Raw genomic sequence first — 18,684 nt, forward strand, 5'->3', positions numbered from 1 at the left:
TAATTAAAACACAATTATCACTTATTCATGACATGTAATATACATTGGTGCTTGTAAAAAAACAAATAAATAAAATTTTAAGCGTACAATCGCGATTCAAAAGTGCAATATTTGCACTTGGGCTTACTTCCCTCGAAACAAAGCCCACGGGAGTCCGAACTCAGTCATAGCAGGTGGGTTTGGGATTAATTGTAATGACGGCTTCTGATTGGCTGAATCATTTGCTGATAACACTGAGGGTTCATTGTGTGTACAGAAAGATGCTCTGTTTTATGGGCATTTTAGAAGTATGGCGTGTCACAGGAAAGTAAGATTCTGTATGGATAACAACTTCTTTTATCGTACTTGATGCGTCGTTTCAGTATGGATTCATATACCATTGTCAAACAAAATCACAGAAGAAGTTGTTATCCATAAAGAATGTATACAGATATGCTAGGTTTTGTAAATAGATGTTGTCTGAATTTGCGTTCGATCCAATCAAAAATCATCTCAGTAGAGTTGGTGAACTACTGCGTGGCTGGAAACTGTCATTCGTCCAAAGTACAAAGCAACACTTGAAACTGACAGACTGAAACTGAAAGAGTTTTCACCAGTTTGCGTCAGATCCAGTCATCCGAGAAAAATATGGACGTAGTGCAAGCCACAGACATAAAAGCATGTCATGTGTACAAGTATCAAACCTGCCTAACTACATAATGTGGTAGAGACAAGCTCGAGTGCACGAGTCATAAATCAAATTATTTTGTTAATGGCTTATAGTATGATAGGTGTTAAGTTCAAATTGCATGTGGTCAATGACTGAAGATGTGTACTGTGTACTGTCTTTAGCAGACAGGCAGGCAGACATCTCGGTGTCAGTAAGCAAGCCATTGAGCTTTCTCTGTGACAGAGGCTGCTTACCACAACCAACAAGTTTTTTTTGTGTGTGAAACGAGTAGATTATTTACTTGTTTGTGTACACAACAAAGATTAGACTACTGCTCACGATCTCATAACCCTTTGCATGCCTATTGTTTTAAGCTCCGCGAACCTATTCACTGCGCATGCCTTATGGGCGCAGCGCAGCACAGCTGTTAAAACCACTTTTCCCCAGCGCTTGGGGAAATCTAGTGAATCGTTTGAACTGCGATTTCATGGGCTTTTTTTCGTTTTTTCAACTTTATAGGTTGAATTGGCATTTTTGATGAATCGTTTCGGTAAGTGCATGCCGAAAGGTATCAGAATCTGCAAAGTTGTGTTTTATGTAGCGTGTGACCTTTAATTTCTTTCCCGTAGAGAAATAGACAATCTCTAATAAAATATACTTATGCTTTATTGTTGAAGGTTGTGTACATGATCTTGATGATTCCCGATGGTTAACACCAACTGGCGGAGAAGTCGTTATTGAGTTTTCCAAAATGTATCCGTAAACGAGACGTCTGGTTGTTGTATCCTACATCAGCCATAAAACATGTTGGCACTTTTCAGCTTTCATTTGCATCACCTAAAAGCTATACGACCACTTCCTTACTCTCTCAACTTGTTTTTTAAGCTTTTTCCTAATTTAAGATCCTATGCATCTTTTGGGGGTCATTTCTGTCCAGGAAAGATTGTCCTTAATATAGGACTCCTATACTTCTTGATAGGTCACGTTTACATAATCTAAAATTTCCTTTACGTATAGTTTCGGCATAAAGTGCAATCATCATGTCCCTTATTTTCTATGTCCAAACAACGCGATATGATATGTCCACCCTTGATCACTGCGTCTGATTTTGATTAGAGGGAAGCCAGAGTTTCCAAGCACCTATACAAATGACAGATAATTGCAGTGTCCATGACTCATCTACATACTTCGGGACGCCAAGATTTCAACATTGTGTTCATTAGTATATTGATAATCGTGCGCCGCGTGAGATAAAACATATCTATTGACGTTCCTCTAAACCCTGTCCATCCTTTAACCTTGGTTACAAGGTGCTTATCTAGACAATGTTCGTGCCTAGCACTACCCACATGGTTGTTTATAAGATCCAGAGAATGACATTAATGACATCTCGAAGGACATTGACTCTACGCCCATCCATACAATTCCGCTAGTAGGCACTAGCAATGCTATATCGTAATAATATACAATGTTATAATGTAACCTTAATGTATGATTTTGTTTCTTTAAGAAGTAATACGACTGTGTCAAGAACTGAACATAAGCTGTATGCAAATACTTGTATATTGAGTGACATTTAGTACAGGCACTGTTCCTATGTTTTTGTTGATGTAGATGTAATGGTCCAGGAGTGTTCACTGACGTCGACGTAGCGTCCAAGAGATAATGGCCGAAATCTTCCGGTTGTCAGGAACACGTCCGCTGGAGTTAGTTCTTGTTTGTTCTTCAAATGAGGTAGATCACTGGCGACATCTGTCAGGCGACAGGAAATCTTCATGAAGCTGCCTAACTTGTCAAATAAAAAACACTTTCGGTTTTCTTCGCTGCCATGGAAACGTGAGAACGACATTTCATAAGGAAATAATTCAAAATGAACAAATGAAAAGTAAAAGTATCCGTTAAGAATACCCTTTTCTGGAATAGTAGTCACGTTTTCATTATTTTATACGAATTCAGAGAAGATGCTCTTGAGGAAATATACTGAAGATAAAAACTAAGGGATCACTAGAAGGACAAGTGTTTCTGTACTTTTTCCCAAGATATCTTCACACGCATGTAATGCACAGCTTGTGAATACATCTGGAAGAAAGTAAGGCAACACTTGTGATCCCTTATTTTTCTCTCAGTGTATATTCGTAAGAAAGCTCTGTGAAAGTCAGAGTTTCGACAGTGAGATTCCGACTATATCTTGACCAAGTGTTTATGAAACATTATCTAATAGTGATGACATCATGTGTTCGGTGAACGTATCCAACTCCAACTGTAACCTGTTGCAAATACATGCAAAGGCAAGCCAGTGTCATACAGAATCTGGAAAACGTAGAATGTGGGTCAAAATAATGAAAAGTATTTAACAGCATTGGATGCGAAATTGTGAGTGTATCCAGCTCAAAGTGTTACCCAATTGCAAATACATTGACTATAATACATGGGGAATATATAACACCGGTATTAGTTATAGTAGGAAAACATAAACGGAAATGAAAACCCAAAGGGCTGAAGTTAAACGGATATTGCTTGAGACACAGAATTTTAAGCACTGGAAAGTTGAATTTATCTTGTTGTCATGAAGTCTTGTTGAGAGTTTTTGTCACTTTGAGAGTGACTTCTCACTTCATTCCGCTATAGGAGAAGGATGCCCTACTTAATTGTTGTGTCCGTTTAATGTGGCAAGTAGAGTGAGTGAGTGAGTTTAGTTTTACGCACTCAGCAATATTCCACATATATGGCGGCGGTCTGTAAAACATCGTGTCTGGACCAGATACTCCAGTGATCAACAGCATGATTATCGATCTGCGCAGTTGGGAACCGATGATATGTGTCAACCAAGTGCGGCAAGTAGAAAGTTAGAAAGGACTGACATCTTTTTTCATACTTATGTATCTAAATATATGTCATGACACTTTCATTATGAGTGTAGTAATATGCCTGTGTCTGTGTATGTGTGTTTATGTTCGTGTTTATGTGTCTGTACGCCTTTATGTCTGTTTCGAGTAACGCCCAGCAAAATCATGTACGTTCTCTCTTTTAATTTTTATACAATCTCGTATTATCATTTTATTGAATTCCCCAGAATTCTCTTTGTGCGTCTGTGTAGCTTCATACTGATGAATAGGGATTTCCCTCTCTGGTTGTCACAATGGGGTTTACAGACAAAGGAACGTACCCATTCTTCTACTTCATTAGCCTGACCATAGTTATTAAACTATAGCTACCGCTACTAGCGACCGTGTTTATTAGGAAAATAGTACATAACTAGCATAATTTGAAATGGATTTCCATAATGAAGATCAACCTGCTCGATTAATTACCTTAGTTATTCTTTGCTCGTTCCTCATTTCCGCCCTAATTTTGTAAGAAGTCTGGCGCATGCTGGCTGGCATTGTGTGTTATTTGCATTGGTCGTTAATATGATAACAATTTATTAATTGTCAGAGGCCATTTGAATCGTATATACTGGTTTCTGTCAACAGCAAACCCAAGGTCAATGCTTAATTCATTGCCCTTTCCTTTCCAATAATCAAAAAAACATATTGTTTACATTTCAACAACGCAGGCAGTTTCGTCCCGTCCTATATATGATATTGCATGAAACCGAAACACTAGTGATAATTCATTGTACGTGTGAATACAGGTTCCAGGTAGCCGGGACTTCTCGAGACACAGAAGAAGCAGGGAGAACTAGCATATTGGATGTAACTTATTTAAGTGCCATTATTTAAGTGCTTATTTAAGTGCCATTATTTAAGTGCTTATTTAAGTGCCATTCAGAACGAGTTAGTGAGTTGCCGCACTCAGCAATATTCCAGCCATGTGGCGGCTGTCTGTAAATAGTCGAGTCTGGACCAGACAATCCAGTGATCAACAGCATGAGCATCAATCTGCGCAACTGGGAACTGATGACATGTGTCAGCCAAGTCTGCGAGCCTGACCACCCGATCCCGTTAGTCTCCTTTTATGGCACGCATAGGTTGCAGAAAACTTATTCTACACCCGATCATCACAGGTCGGCATTTAACAGCTGGTATGATGACGATAAGCATGGTGATGACGATAAGCAAGTAATGATGTTGATATTTTAGAAACCCTGCACGCTTTAGATTACTCTATCTTAACCTCCGCATGAACTCAAGTACTGATAATGCTGACAGTGTTCTTGCCATCCATTGGGACGCGCCGTCAGTTTCAACAAAGCTTCCACCGTACCCTCTCAATCTAATGTACGGGCAGCAGAGTAATTACTTACAATATACATCAGTGCTATGAGGGGCATGTCAATTACATGTACTTTGGTCTGGCTGCAATGTTTCATACATACTGAAACCCATCACTTTCTCGGGGAAGATATCAGTATATCAATCTGTCTTGCTCTTTCTGGTCGTATGGCACGGGTATGTTGTAACCTACAACAACATGTAATTACATTAATAGCTTGTTGTGGTGGGAGGGATCTCCATTTCCTTGTCAAGGTGATGAGAAAACATATTCATTTCTTTCAACGACGTATGCTACATGACAAGCAATGAAAGGGAAATAGCTGTCCAGAAACATGTTCTCATGAATTCGTTGGTGATGCTGAGACGGGGGGTCTGATGGAACCTGTTACGTCACGGCGATGTTATGGGTTCAAGTATGAGTAATTGAGCATTCCTTTTATATACTTGCATGTGTTCTGAAACATGAACACTAAATTCTTGCGATGTAGTAAAAACATATGCCACACTGTTTGTAAATTCAGTACAGTGTTCAATAATATAGGTTTTGAACGAGAAAATAAAATGATGTTCTTTACAGTGTAATGGAACGGTACCAGCTGAACAATGAACAGTATACTAGTGTTTTAAATGTTTATACATTTTAGTATATATATTGCTAGAGACAATGAGCTCTTTGCACCGTTCGTTTTCTGTGATATGTTAGATTATGTTTTTTTATCGAAAGAGGTTCGATGGTAAGATATTCTTTTAGACCAGAACCTGATTAAAATTTCATTCTTTCAGTTTATATGCAATCTGACTTGTGTGAATATAGATGAATAATTTTACCAAAAACAAAAATGTTTGAACAAGGAGACGTTTTCACTGTAAAAGACATATGGCAATTGTATCAAATGGATTTCGATTGTAAGGTTTTGAATATATTTTAATAAATTTGAATGTATTTATTGGTATGTTTTTATGCTATTTCCATTCTAAGGTTACAATTTGAATGGATTTGTGCCAGTGTGATTTTGTGACTTCATATACCGTTCCTGATTGCAGATTCGTATATACTAAATCCTAGCGAGAATTGATCTTCATCAATCCATGCTTGTCGTAAGAGGCGACTAATGGGATCGGGTGGTCAGGCACGCTGACTTGCTTGACACATGTCATCGTATCCCAATTGCATATCCCAAAAGCTCATGCTGATTGGCTTGTTTAGTCCAGATTATTTACAGACCGCCGCCATATAGCTGGAATATTGTTGAATACTGCTAAACGCACTCACTCGTGCATTCACTTATATATACTAATCATTTCAAAATGCATTTCAATTCTAGGTGACCTCTTCATCCTGGTGTACAGCATAGACAACCGTGAGTCCTTTGAAGAGGTATGCCGTCTGAAGGAACAGATCTTGGAATGCAAGAGGCAGTGCAGAACCAGGAAGGCCATGAAGCTACTCAATATCCCGATGGTTGTCGTGGGAAACAAGTGTGACAAGGAAAAGGACAGGGTCATAGATCCCAGAGAGGTGGCCAAGCTTCTGGAGGGACAAGACAGCAGTGACTATCTGGAAACTTCAGCAAAGAAGAACATCAACATTGATGATGTGTTTTTCAGACTCTTCCAGACAGCTAAACTCCCCACCGAGATGAGTCCATCCTTGCACAGGAAGGTTCATCCGACCTATGTTGGTCAAGGGGGATCGCCAACAGGAGGAAGGATGATGTCCATTCGGAGAAAGATGAGTGATGCCTGCGGAGCTGTTGCTCCTAATGTAAGGAGACCCAGTATTAGAACAGATCTGTTGGTGGCACAGAGTAGAACAAACACCCAGAAAAGTGCAGATAAACCGGAACCAATGGTAGCGGCGGCGGCGGCGGCAGCAGCAGCAGAAACTAAGTGTGTGATACAGTGAAATGTAGGACCTTGTTATGTGTGCGCTTTGATCCCAAAGCTGAATGAGCTCTTTATATTCTGTGCACGTCATACCAATTCATGGAGACATTGTTGTGGCGAACATCGACTGTTCAAGGACATTCGAGAATGTGTGATATTCCACAGGAGTAATAAAAGACCGATATCAAGTGTGTCGAGGACTTCCGTGTAGAAGAACGTTATTCAAACACTACTACCAACTTACTGCTTGATTACAGCGTGTGATGATATACCTGGGAACAGCACTTAATGTTGTTGAATATGTAGAATTATGAAAGTATGAATAGTTGAATGAAAGCATAGTAAACCATGCCACGATCTATACATGCACTGAGACCTCGATGTCTTGAGTCTAGATATAAGGTAATGGTCTGCTAACAGCTGTATGGTATTAATGTGATATCAATACTCTGCTTGTCTCGAACACCATTATCCCAAATATGTAACTATAGGGCTGAGATGTTATCTTTGTCAGCAGTACGGTATAATATAGATACCCTGCTTCTCACGAACCCCTTTATCCCAAAGATATAACTGTGCTGGAAATGCCCTTATCATCAGCATAGTATATTGACGATACTCCACTTGTCTCGAACCCCCTCATCCCAAAGATGTAACCGTACGGTTATGGTAATAACATAATCCGTTGTTGGAAGGATGGCGATTTCCCTTTTACATTGTACAGCAAAATATATTAATTACTTTAATTGTATCATTGATTTACTGTCTGGTGGGAAAGTGCAGTCCGCCTTAAACAACAGCCTTATGGTGTGTTTATAGTTATTTCATCGAAGTATTTAAGCGAGTAAAACATAATCGTTCTGTTGCTTCATGGATATCCTGAACGTAGAATTTGGACTTTCGTCATAATTCTGTCACAGGTATAATGTATATCTTGCTACAACGGGCAACTGGCAATCGTGAAGACGTATACATCTTCTCTTTACTGTTGTACTTCACAGCAAGTTATATAACAGCAAGTTATCACAGCGTTTTGATATGAATATACTTACCTCCCCAAGTTTGTTTTATCTCAAATACGAGGATGGGGTCGGTAATTATTTCTGTTGGACCATATTCTGAACATGTGGGGGAGCAGGTTCATCCTGTTCCATCCTGTTTGGTTCGAGGTATTTGAGTTCTCTAAGTTGAGGTGTATTTCTTGGGGGTTAAATGTGAAATGCTTATAGGTTAGAATGTGTTACTGTGAATTAAAGATATTTGAATTTATTTGTACTAACAGAATTAACCAATGTTTTAAACACAAAGGTTGTCCATATTTTCCGGTAGTATTGCATATTTGTTCAGCCTAATGTATGTAGAAATAATTCCAATTATATTCTTCTCAAAATGCTAGCGAACGCCCAGTTCTTTCACATCACTGCAGCTATTCTGCCATACCATGTTAACTGCACATAGATTGACAATGCAGAAGATACCTAGACTTGACTATCCTCATCAAACAAGAAAGAATCAGCTCTAGCGTCAGTAATGTGAAGGAATATGCTGTTTCTTATTTTTAGTAATGTGAAAGAATATGCTGTTTGTTATTTTGAAGAAATACAATCACACATATTACACACACAAAAATCTGTAGGCTTTCGAAAGAGGTATAGCAAACACGGTGATTAATCATTGACGAATATTGACCTGTTTAACCAGACTGTAGGAAATTGTTTGTTCTTAAATCAAGCCTCTCATGTGTCCTTGACTCATAATATGGTCAGTTAACGACCACGTTGAACACAACATTGGCAACTAGATTCTGCATGCCTTATCTGGACTCTCTCTGCTGCACTTGATATCTTTACATCATGGCTGACACATCAATATGCCAAGAGTCATCCTCTTCAACCTCACAGTCCGTCGCGATACCATTGGACGACGCTTTGTGTTAATGTCCATGTTCGATCCGTGCAGGAGAGCATCCACAAGTGTAAGTATTAATCAAGAGGCCATGTTTGAATTACCGACTCTTCTTCTGATCGCTGCTTGTGATTGTTAGACATTTGCGTCCGACATCCGATGTGGAGTGGCAGGCAATAACTGATTCAGTTTGGGATGCTTTGTGCTGATGTAGCAAAGGACAAGGTGAAAGGTTCAAGGGCCCAACCGCTTTGATCCTTTATGATTACAGAGCGATTTTCATAAGCCTGAGAAGTCAACAATGAGGAGAAAATCAATTATCTGTTGTATCATATACTGTGTAGTAATCTGAGTGTTTGTTATCGTGTGTCAGTGAGACAATATTATCACATGCATGTATGACTTAACTCGATGATTGTCATGACAATGAAAGCATCACTATGACACATATCTCGTCATGTAATGATATCTTGTAGAGTATACATATCGTATCATTTGTGAAAATGCACATCTATTGTGAAAATGATATTCATCGGTGTATGGGTATTCTGTAACGTTATGGCAATGATGAAGGCTGTCAGTGTATATAGTTTATTTGCTGCTTTGCAATTTCATCATTCAAATTATACTACCAAAAGGAAATTAAAGTAAAGCTCGCGTATATGGCCATTTGAACCAACTTCAGATGTTCCTTATCTTGATTTGAGTATTATACAGTCACAAAGTTGTATTCATAACGGTAAACAGAGGATAACTACTATAAAGGTCAATAGTAATCTGAGAGATGATTTCATATACTATATGTCAGCTGAGTGATAATTCATAAGTTCTTAGTGCCAATTATATCAATACAAAAATCACGAAAATTTATTCCATTATTTATACGATTCTCATATGTTTTATTGATATTCTAACCATCAATACAAAGTAGACGTTTCATTTTAACGATAACATCTATTATTTATGTTATATACTGTGCAGCAAAAGAAATGCAATTTTCGAAAAAATGAAATCTCAAAAGAGAAACCGTTTATGTTTATGTTTTCTGTTAAAAACGTTGCGTTTCTTTTGCTGTCAGTATTTTATTGCTGAGCATTTGTGTAGTTTGAAAGTTAGTGATGGCAACTACATGTGTCCAGTAGCTTACAACAAGTAACATCTGTCTATTACACTGTTGAATATTGTTTAGTTAGTTGACATCAATGACTGAACCTTTGAAAGGAATACGGAGGTATGGAAGCCTTTACAGGCCAAAAACATCCGACTTATAGGTAATCTGTTTGGTGTATCATTGGCAAATGCAACATCCCTATCAAAAGTTGAGTGGTATATTTGTATATGATGGTAGTTTGTACAAGGAACAGACTGTATTGTAACTACATGTATAATACTCCCTGTTGTACTGTGGCGGTACAATATGTTGTTGTACATTCATTTGTCTGAACGATCCAGTCGATAGTGGGCTTTTTGTATACAACCTTGGAAGATTGTACAAATATTGTTGATACAATCTATGGTTGTCTGCATTATATGTGTATAATGCCATACTGATATGTTTGCATTGAGCATAGACATTTGAGTCATATTTTCAAAACAATTTGTAATTTTCTACATGAATGCGTTGAATATGCCAATGAAGAATAAATATGTAAGACACAATGCTTCCTTGTTTTAATCACAAGTGACCGAGTTTCAATATCACACTTTCCATTCGGTTATTGCTTTTTTGCCCAATGAAACTTCTATTTCGGTTCATAATTGAGAGTGGATATTCTTTTGTCTATATTTAGGACTTGTTTTGTACATAAATATTCGGAAAAATATTGCTAAAAGCGGTTCAAAACCATACTCATCACTCACTAGATCGAACCAGAAGGAACGTTGGCGAATCTAAAGCATGACCAGAACGACTCTGGATTGAAAAACATGATCCATTCAAGAATATGAGTTAAACTTAAACAGGAATATACCAGTGAGCCCTCGAGAACAAGATATGATTATTTCACAATTCTGATTAACAACGGTGATACCAAACATGAGCATTACTATGTGATTCGAGACGAGCTGTCTTTACAGCTTTTTAAAGATGTTACAACAAGTCCTTGACATTTAATTTGAGATACTTTACAATGATACGAAACGGAATCTGACATGTAAGTTGTTGTGTTTCCACGTGGCTACCACGGGCACGCGCTAACCTAGAGCCCTTGTATCCTTCAAATGCCAGAGTTGAAGATTTTCACTTTCAGTATAGAAAAAACATCATAAAACGTTCTAAATGTGTGCTGAAAGAATGGTCTTGTTACATTTTAAGGCGTCGATGTTAAAATTGCGTTAAATACCAATGTGAGACACAAAGGCATCATAACTTTTAATGTCTAGTATTTCATTTATTTGGATAAATTATTTTAACGTTAATATGAGAATCAGTGTCACATCAGCGATAATTTGAATCAAAATACTTCGTAAATGCCCTCCGAATACAGGTTTGAGTAAAGTATAACCAACAGATTGCGTAGAATTGGACAGTGTTCATTTTACAGCCTTAATCAACATTATTACTTGTACTAAACGTCAGTGTTGGCACCATGACAGTTAATTACCTGACGATGGATCTAATTATCCAGGGACACACCATACCTGAGTTTGGAACTAAATTTAAACAACGAAAGTGGGTTACTTGTTACAGCTTCAAAATAGACTCTCCTGTTGATTTAATTTCGGCATCATATTAAGAAGTAATGCTCAAAATAAATGGGGTTTCGTTAGAGACAAGAAGATCAAAAGGAATGGCTGTAATTACGAAGTGTCTATACCTTTGAGGTATGTCTGTAGATAACACATTAAAGTGAATCTCTGTAAAAACAAAGCTACAGGCATGGTGTCTAAGACTGCGATGTCATATCCTTCCTTTTCAACATACGTCACGAAAACTGGTATCTTGTCTCATTTCATTTATGTGGAGACTTAGTTAAACCCACAATGTTTACTCATTCACTTCTCTGAATAAGATTCCATTTTAATCTTATAATTGAAAAACAGCCACCTCTTGAACTACTAATTTCATATCACTCCATTGGAATGGACCTTACAATGGATTCAGCGTTCATTTTGTAAATGGTTTTGTTTCTTTTTCTTAAAACGCAAATTAACTTTCCGGGTGGAAATATACTGGCCACGATTTAGCTGTTTATAGCATTGTTTGATAAACTATGAAGATGAACATGCATAAAATACACACACAACCCCACTCAAAGATGAACATGTATAAAATACACACACAACCCCACTCAAAGATGAACATGCATAAATACACACACAACCCCACTCAAAGATGAACATGCATAAAATACACACACAACCCCACTCAAAGATGAACATGCATAAATACACACAACCCCACTCAAAGATGAACATGTATAAAATACACACACAACCCCACTCAAAGATGAACATGCATAAATACACACACAACCCCACTCAAAGATGAACATGCATAAAATACACACACAACCCCACTCAAAGATGAACATGCATAAATACACACACAACCCCACTCAAAGATGAACATGTATAAAATACACACACAACCCCACTCAAAGATGAACATGCATAAATACACACACAACCCCACTCAAAGATGAACATGCATAAATACACACACAACCCCACTCAAAGATGAACATGCATAAAATACACACACAACCCCACTCAAAGATGAACATGCATAAAATACACACACAACCCCACTCAAAGATGAACATGCATAAAATACACACACAACCCCACTCAAAGATGAACATGCATAAAATACACACACAACCCCACTCAAAGATGAACATGCATAAATACACACACAACCCCACTCAAAGATGAAATTTCTATGTTTTGCATGGGTAGGAAGAAAACACAAAGCCGCTGCTCACTTCAAATCATTTCTGGTATTAGACCCAAACAACCGATTCTGGCAGTTGAGGCACAGCGAATACTGCGTCCCAATGATAGGCCATCCATAATACTTTGTATTGTTTCTCATCTATATCCTCAACCCGACCAGGAAGAGAGAATACAAAACAAATTTTAAATGTTTTTCCAAAACATTTGAATTCTGTTTTACTGAATTTAAAAACGCTTGGCGTCGCGTGTTTAAAGTTATTTATATATGACGTAGATTGAGTACCAAAATTTATTCATGTTAAGAATAGCTGGCGATACGTCATACTGCCCCGGGCTTTATGAGTTTGTTATAGTACGCAGTAACAGCATTTGTATCACATCGTGCCGTAATTATCCAAAGCGGCCGAGAAAATTGAGATAGGAGACTTTTTTTAATGTTGGAATAAAATTCGGGGCATGTGGGAGACTAGAATCTCAGGAAATAATACTGACAGCATTAGGTCCAGAGACGTTGGCTGTGGCTGTAATCAGCTGATCAGGTAAAGCAGCGATTGATAAAAAACATATTAGAAATACACTGGGTTTGAAAGAGACAGTTTTTAATGGCACTTTAACTTATCACAGACAGAGTATCAGTATCACAGATATGCATATTATAACATAAAACAGGATTTTAACATCTGTAACATCTTCAGAAACTTACGTAACAAATATTAATATTTCATAAAAACAACAGTGAGTTCTGAATTGCGTAGTAAGAAGCATAACTTTATGAACGCATATTAAGACCTATTTCCAAATACATGTGTATTAAGCATCATGTTGATTATCTATTAGTTGAATGCAGTTTTGTACCATCTAAAACCATTGCTAGAATGACTTTCGGTTAAAATTTGACACCTGGATGAGCAGAAATATTCAAATGATATTCCTGCAGATTAACAGAACACCTTTGAGATAACTGTTTGAAATCACACAGTTGTACATTTCCCTATCCTTGAGGTGAAGATGTAATCAGTACCAAGACACACCTTGTAATTAGCGTAGCAGATTACTGGACATCGTCGTCCATCTTGGCTAATATAGTTTGGATACGCCACACGAGGTTACGCATGTGCATAAGTCGAGTAGTACAGTCATTAGTGATTTACCAGAATAAATCTGATTATTTTGCAATGGAAACTAAATTAACACGAAGGTCGACAAAAGGGCGGCTTCATTGAAGCCTTTGTCTAGGTATAAAATAAATATTATAAATAATCCTGAGTTACATACAATAATGAGTAAATGCTTCAAGATTCACGTTTTTCGTGCAGGCAAAAATCCGATTTCATTTATAGACCCTAGTAAGGCTGAAGGTGTATATAGCATATTCGGAAGTGCACAAAATCTGAAACAAGTAATAAAGGAAACGCATCTCAATTGTGGTACAATCCAAGGTCACCTCCTGCTCAAGAGGGTACCAAAATACACCGACCTCTGTAGCGGAAATGATTTCTGTATTGACCTTATGGGATTGTCAGAGATCTATGATGAGATTACAAGCAATGGATCCGCTTTCATACCGGCATGCGTGTTATTCACTTACTGCATTGGGTAACATAGGGACCATTGGCACAGATGTCTTCGAAGTTTGTGCCATGATATGATTCTGAAATTGTCTCCCGAAAGATAAGACTGATGATCCATTTCTTTGTCGTTGCACGAGTGATACGTGTTCAAAACGTTCGAGCACTTAACCTTGTTCATAAACGTTCTGTATGGGCTACTTAATGCATGAACCATCATAAAGGACCCGTTCTGAAGCTGTACTGCCCAACATACTGTGGAAGAAACTGTTTCTTCTTGGCGTGATGCTTTTGTTTCTGTCTGACGAGACGACGGTAGATCTTGGCGCGGTGAGCCTCCCAGTTCACATAATCCTTCAGGTTCTTCTGAAGCTCTGCCTCGTCTGGAAATGGACATTCCTGCAGAACGGAAAATATCACAATAACATTAACAAAAAAAACAGCTTTGGCATATCATTCCTGGACACAAAATAATCCCTAAAAAGTCTAATTACGAATACTTTTGTTTTCGCACACACCAGATAAACAATAAATCATGTGTTACCTAGATGTGAAGGAACTCCGAAAACCTCTATCTTTCAGGTATCGTAGTGAAAAAGATGATCTCCATGATTAGAAGCATCATACGAATTTCACCTTGGCGTTGTAGCAATCGTCATAACATATTTCAGTGACACCTTGGGAGAAAACAAGTTTTTTTTTTGTATAATCAAGACCCTTGCAAATGGCGATGAACGACAGCTTGAACATGGTAAGAAACCAGGGTCATCTATTTCCTCGCTCTGGGAACAGCGAGACGCTCTGACCCAGACGCGATTTGTTTTAAGGAGGTAAGAATTAGCACAAATGGCAATCTAACACCATGCCGCGTAAAGCGACGTCAGTTCAAGCTTTATAGTGGTGTTGTCTGCCAGATTTGGAGAAGGCACATGTCTCCTTTATTTGGCCGTGATGGGCACCACAGAGAATACCCGGCCTGATTGCCAGCGCCCATTCTGTGTTGTTCCGACATGATCTTCCTAATACTATCTACACTGTAAACGGCTCGTGCACGTCCATGTTAATGCGTAAAAACATAAACTGAAAGCTCATGTATGTATCCTCATTAAAAACACATCGATATTACAGAGAAGCATTATACATACTCCGATGTGTTTAGTTCATTTTACATGATATTACTTTGAAGAATTCCGAACGTTTCGTTGATTTCCGATTTGGTTCAACAGGGACCAAACTGAAATCTGATGCGATTTCCTATTTTGATTTCTAACAAATGTTGCAGTGTTTATTTCAAGTGAACTCTTGACTTGCTTTGACATGATTGTGACGTCATCCTTTGAGCTGGATATCCTCACCTTTAGGTTAACATTTGACGTCATCCAAATTTCGTAGTTGCTTATAAACATATCACCTTTTTACAGTTATATCGCACAATAACAGGAAGTCTTGTGATTATCAAAAGGGTTTTATTCATTATTATTTTCATGTTTTGTTTATTTATCTGGGCGGAGATGGGCGCCCATATAACCCAGGTTTCCGACACTCGACTGGACCAATAGAAGAGGAGGACCCAAGAATCTCCTCAGGATGCAGACTGGTTAGTCAAGGGGGTGCATTCACACCTTCATCTTCCTCAAGGACTGTACTAAGCAAACAGTATCTTTCAAGGGTACATATTTGACGGGAGTGTACGTGGGAATTTTATTACGCTTCGTATAGCAGCTTGGGCGCCACAACAACATCCCCATGGCGTTAGGTATTACTGAACTGCCAGGAAGATATACACCCGTGGTAGATGGTAGCTAACAATGAGATACTGTCATGATGTTTGGTATTACTGAACTGCCAGGGAGATATACACCCGTGGTAGATGGTAGCTAACAATGAGATACTGTTTGGTATTACTGAACTGCCAGGAAGATATACATCCGTGGTAGATGGTAGCTAACAATGAGATACTGTTTGGTATTACTGAACTGCCAGGAAGATATACATCCGTGGTAGATGGTAGCTGACAATGAGATACTGTCATGATGTTTGGTATTACTGAACTGCCAGGGAGATATACACCCGTGGTAGATGGTAGCTAACAATGAGATACTGTTTGGTATTACTGAACTGCCAGGAAGATATACATCCGTGGTAGATGGTAGCTAACAATGAGATACTGTCATGATGTTTGGTATTACTGAACTGCCAGGAAGATATACATCCGTGGTAGATGGTAGCTAACAATGAGATACTGTCATGATGTTTGGTATTACTGAACTGCCAGGAAGATATACATCCGTGGTAGATGGTAGCTAACAATGAGATACTGTTTGGTATTACTGAACTGCCAGGAAGATATACATCCGTGGTAGATGGTAGCTAACAATGAGATACTGTCATGATGTTTGGTATTACTGAACTGCCAGGAAGATATACACCCGTGGTGTGTGCGCGCGCGTGTGTGTGTGTGTGTGTGTGCGAGTGTGCGAGTGTGTGTGCGTGTGTGTGCGTGCGTGCGTGCGTGCGTGTGTGGCTACATAGTAACATATTAAATGTGACTTTGGAAAGCCTTTAACTCGCCCTACCAGACTGAGTGATTATTCCGTGGGGAGTACCATTAGAGTACATCTTACTTTTCCAATCGGCAAGCTTGTTACGAGTGATGCTGCACGTCCTTGATACGGGCGTTTGAGATCCGAATCACACACAACACGGATCATTTACATAAGCCTATTGAATACGGCTCGTCAGCAAAAACAGGTGGCACAAGACAGATAGGGTGTTATTTCAGTCGGCAGGCGATAATAGAGATGGCATACTTACAGTGTGCCTGACATGTCGCATGTTAGCATCGCTGGATCTCTCCTGGAAGAACTTCTTGGATAACACTATACATTCGGCGCCATTGCTCACTAGGCTCAGACTTGGCTGCTCTGGGTAGATCATATTGCTCACGCCCTAAAAGTATGCAGTGATTGATGAGTTTAAGCCATAAAATGTTTTTTAATACTTAACTTCGCCGTTAGCAGTGTTATAGTTGAATAATGCTAGCTTGTAAAAGAATCGAGACCAGACATTGTGATTGTGACTGATATTGTGATGATCCACCAATGACATGCCAACAAAGGCGTCAGCCCTTCGACCATTTCATTCTGCAGTCCTTTTACGATCAGTGAAGGTTGCGGACGACCATCTGAGTGAGAGAGTGGGGTCAGGTGAAATGGGGTTTAAGGCTACATTCGAGAATATTTCGTTCATACGACGATGTGCATGCGTGTGTATGTTGCTTGTATTAGCCCAGACTGAAACTGGTTTTAAAGTGTTAGTTCACAGAGACACCATGCATCAGTTATAAGCATGAATACCCCCCACAGACACAATATACTGACTCCGAGCTGGCCAGTCCTTGCTCAACCCATCCAGTAACTTACAAAGTACTGCCCCCGCTCCAGCACCTGGACCAGTATGAACATGGGGTTGAGGTCAGCCTCTGTGAATACGAAGTCCCTCCGGCCCTTGCTGTCCAGTTCCTCCGCTATCGTCTTTCGGCCCTCTCGCTCCATAATCTTACGTCGGTATTCTGTTAAACAGTCAAATCGCGTGCTCAAATACATCAGATTCTGTTTTTATATTTCAGTATTTGTCCTTCCCTCTTCTAAAAATTCTAAACAAATCTTACTAGTCTTATGAAATGTACAGTTGTCATATCAGATCGTTTGTGTATTTCAAATCAGGAAAAATGCCTCGTTGGCCTTTCGGATGAAACGGTAAAAATGGGGTTTGTTTGTCCGTCTCATCGGTTTTCCAGTATAAGTAAACTTAGTATAAATACTGAGTAGTGGAGTGTAATGAATAATAGCTGAGACTAAGATTACTTAGACTGACCGGTCTTTGATCGATTGTTGCTCAAATTTTCATTCACAAGTTACTGGACATATACATTTAGCCTTGACAGGAATTGTCGTGGATCTCAAGGATTTAGTATATTTCATTAACATCTGCAACAATGTTCGTATCATGGAAGATTCGTTTGTTTGTTTCTTGTTCGAGGCCGCATTATTCCATTAGAACGTAAATAAAGGAGAATGGACCAGTCCAGACATCGTCGTCCTACATACATGATGCCATGTGCCTACCAAATCAGTGAGCCTGATCACCCGATCCCGGCAGTCGCCTCCTACGGCAAGCCTGGGTTGTGAACATCTGTTTTACCCGAGACTTCACCTGAGTCCATACACATTCCCAGTACCCACCGATCTGCATCTTCGCCAGCTCCTCGCTGACCCTATCTCCTCTTGTCTGTCCCTTCTGAGTGTCGGACACCTCGGATAAAGTCTGGCCATCTTCCCCCGCCTGGTGCCGTGGTCTAACGGGGCTAGGGGCCAGGTACACACCCTAACAGAAACAGGTGACATGCAACCCTTCAGGAATCTTAGTGTTTAAGGTTAGCGGTTAAAGGGTTCGGACGAATACAAAAATAAGGTAAGGTCAACTGACCCTTAACGTAACGTTATCCGAAATTAATATCTTGGCAGTTTTGCTTCAAGAGCCTTAGTTTTAAGCTCAGGAC

At 39.0% G+C, this 18,684-nt stretch overlaps 2 protein-coding genes across 2 annotated transcripts in view; one reads left to right on the forward strand and one right to left on the reverse strand.

Annotated features, from left to right (window-relative positions):
* Nucleotides 1-10,317, forward strand: part of LOC137284203 (GTP-binding protein Rhes-like) — a 30,356-nt gene extending 20,039 nt beyond the window's left edge. Inside the window, exon 3 of the mRNA XM_067815928.1 lies at nucleotides 6,192-10,317. Within this exon, the coding sequence (XP_067672029.1) occupies nucleotides 6,192-6,772 (581 nt within the window). The 3' untranslated portion in view covers nucleotides 6,773-10,317. The remainder of the gene's footprint in view (nucleotides 1-6,191) is intronic.
* A 2,816-nt stretch (nucleotides 10,318-13,133) lies between these two features.
* The window catches only part of LOC137284201 (uncharacterized), a 45,243-nt gene continuing 39,692 nt past the window's right edge, over nucleotides 13,134-18,684 (reverse strand). The window contains exons 14-17 of the mRNA XM_067815927.1: nucleotides 18,368-18,509; nucleotides 17,546-17,694; nucleotides 16,938-17,072; nucleotides 13,134-14,522 (exon numbers count right to left, since the gene is read on the reverse strand). Coding sequence (XP_067672028.1) covers nucleotides 14,340-14,522; nucleotides 16,938-17,072; nucleotides 17,546-17,694; nucleotides 18,368-18,509 — 609 coding nt within the window. The 3' untranslated portion in view covers nucleotides 13,134-14,339. The remainder of the gene's footprint in view (nucleotides 14,523-16,937; nucleotides 17,073-17,545; nucleotides 17,695-18,367; nucleotides 18,510-18,684) is intronic.

The sequence above is a fragment of the Haliotis asinina genome, chromosome 5 (genome assembly GCF_037392515.1).
Source record: "Haliotis asinina isolate JCU_RB_2024 chromosome 5, JCU_Hal_asi_v2, whole genome shotgun sequence".
NCBI lineage: Eukaryota > Metazoa > Mollusca > Gastropoda > Lepetellida > Haliotidae > Haliotis > Haliotis asinina.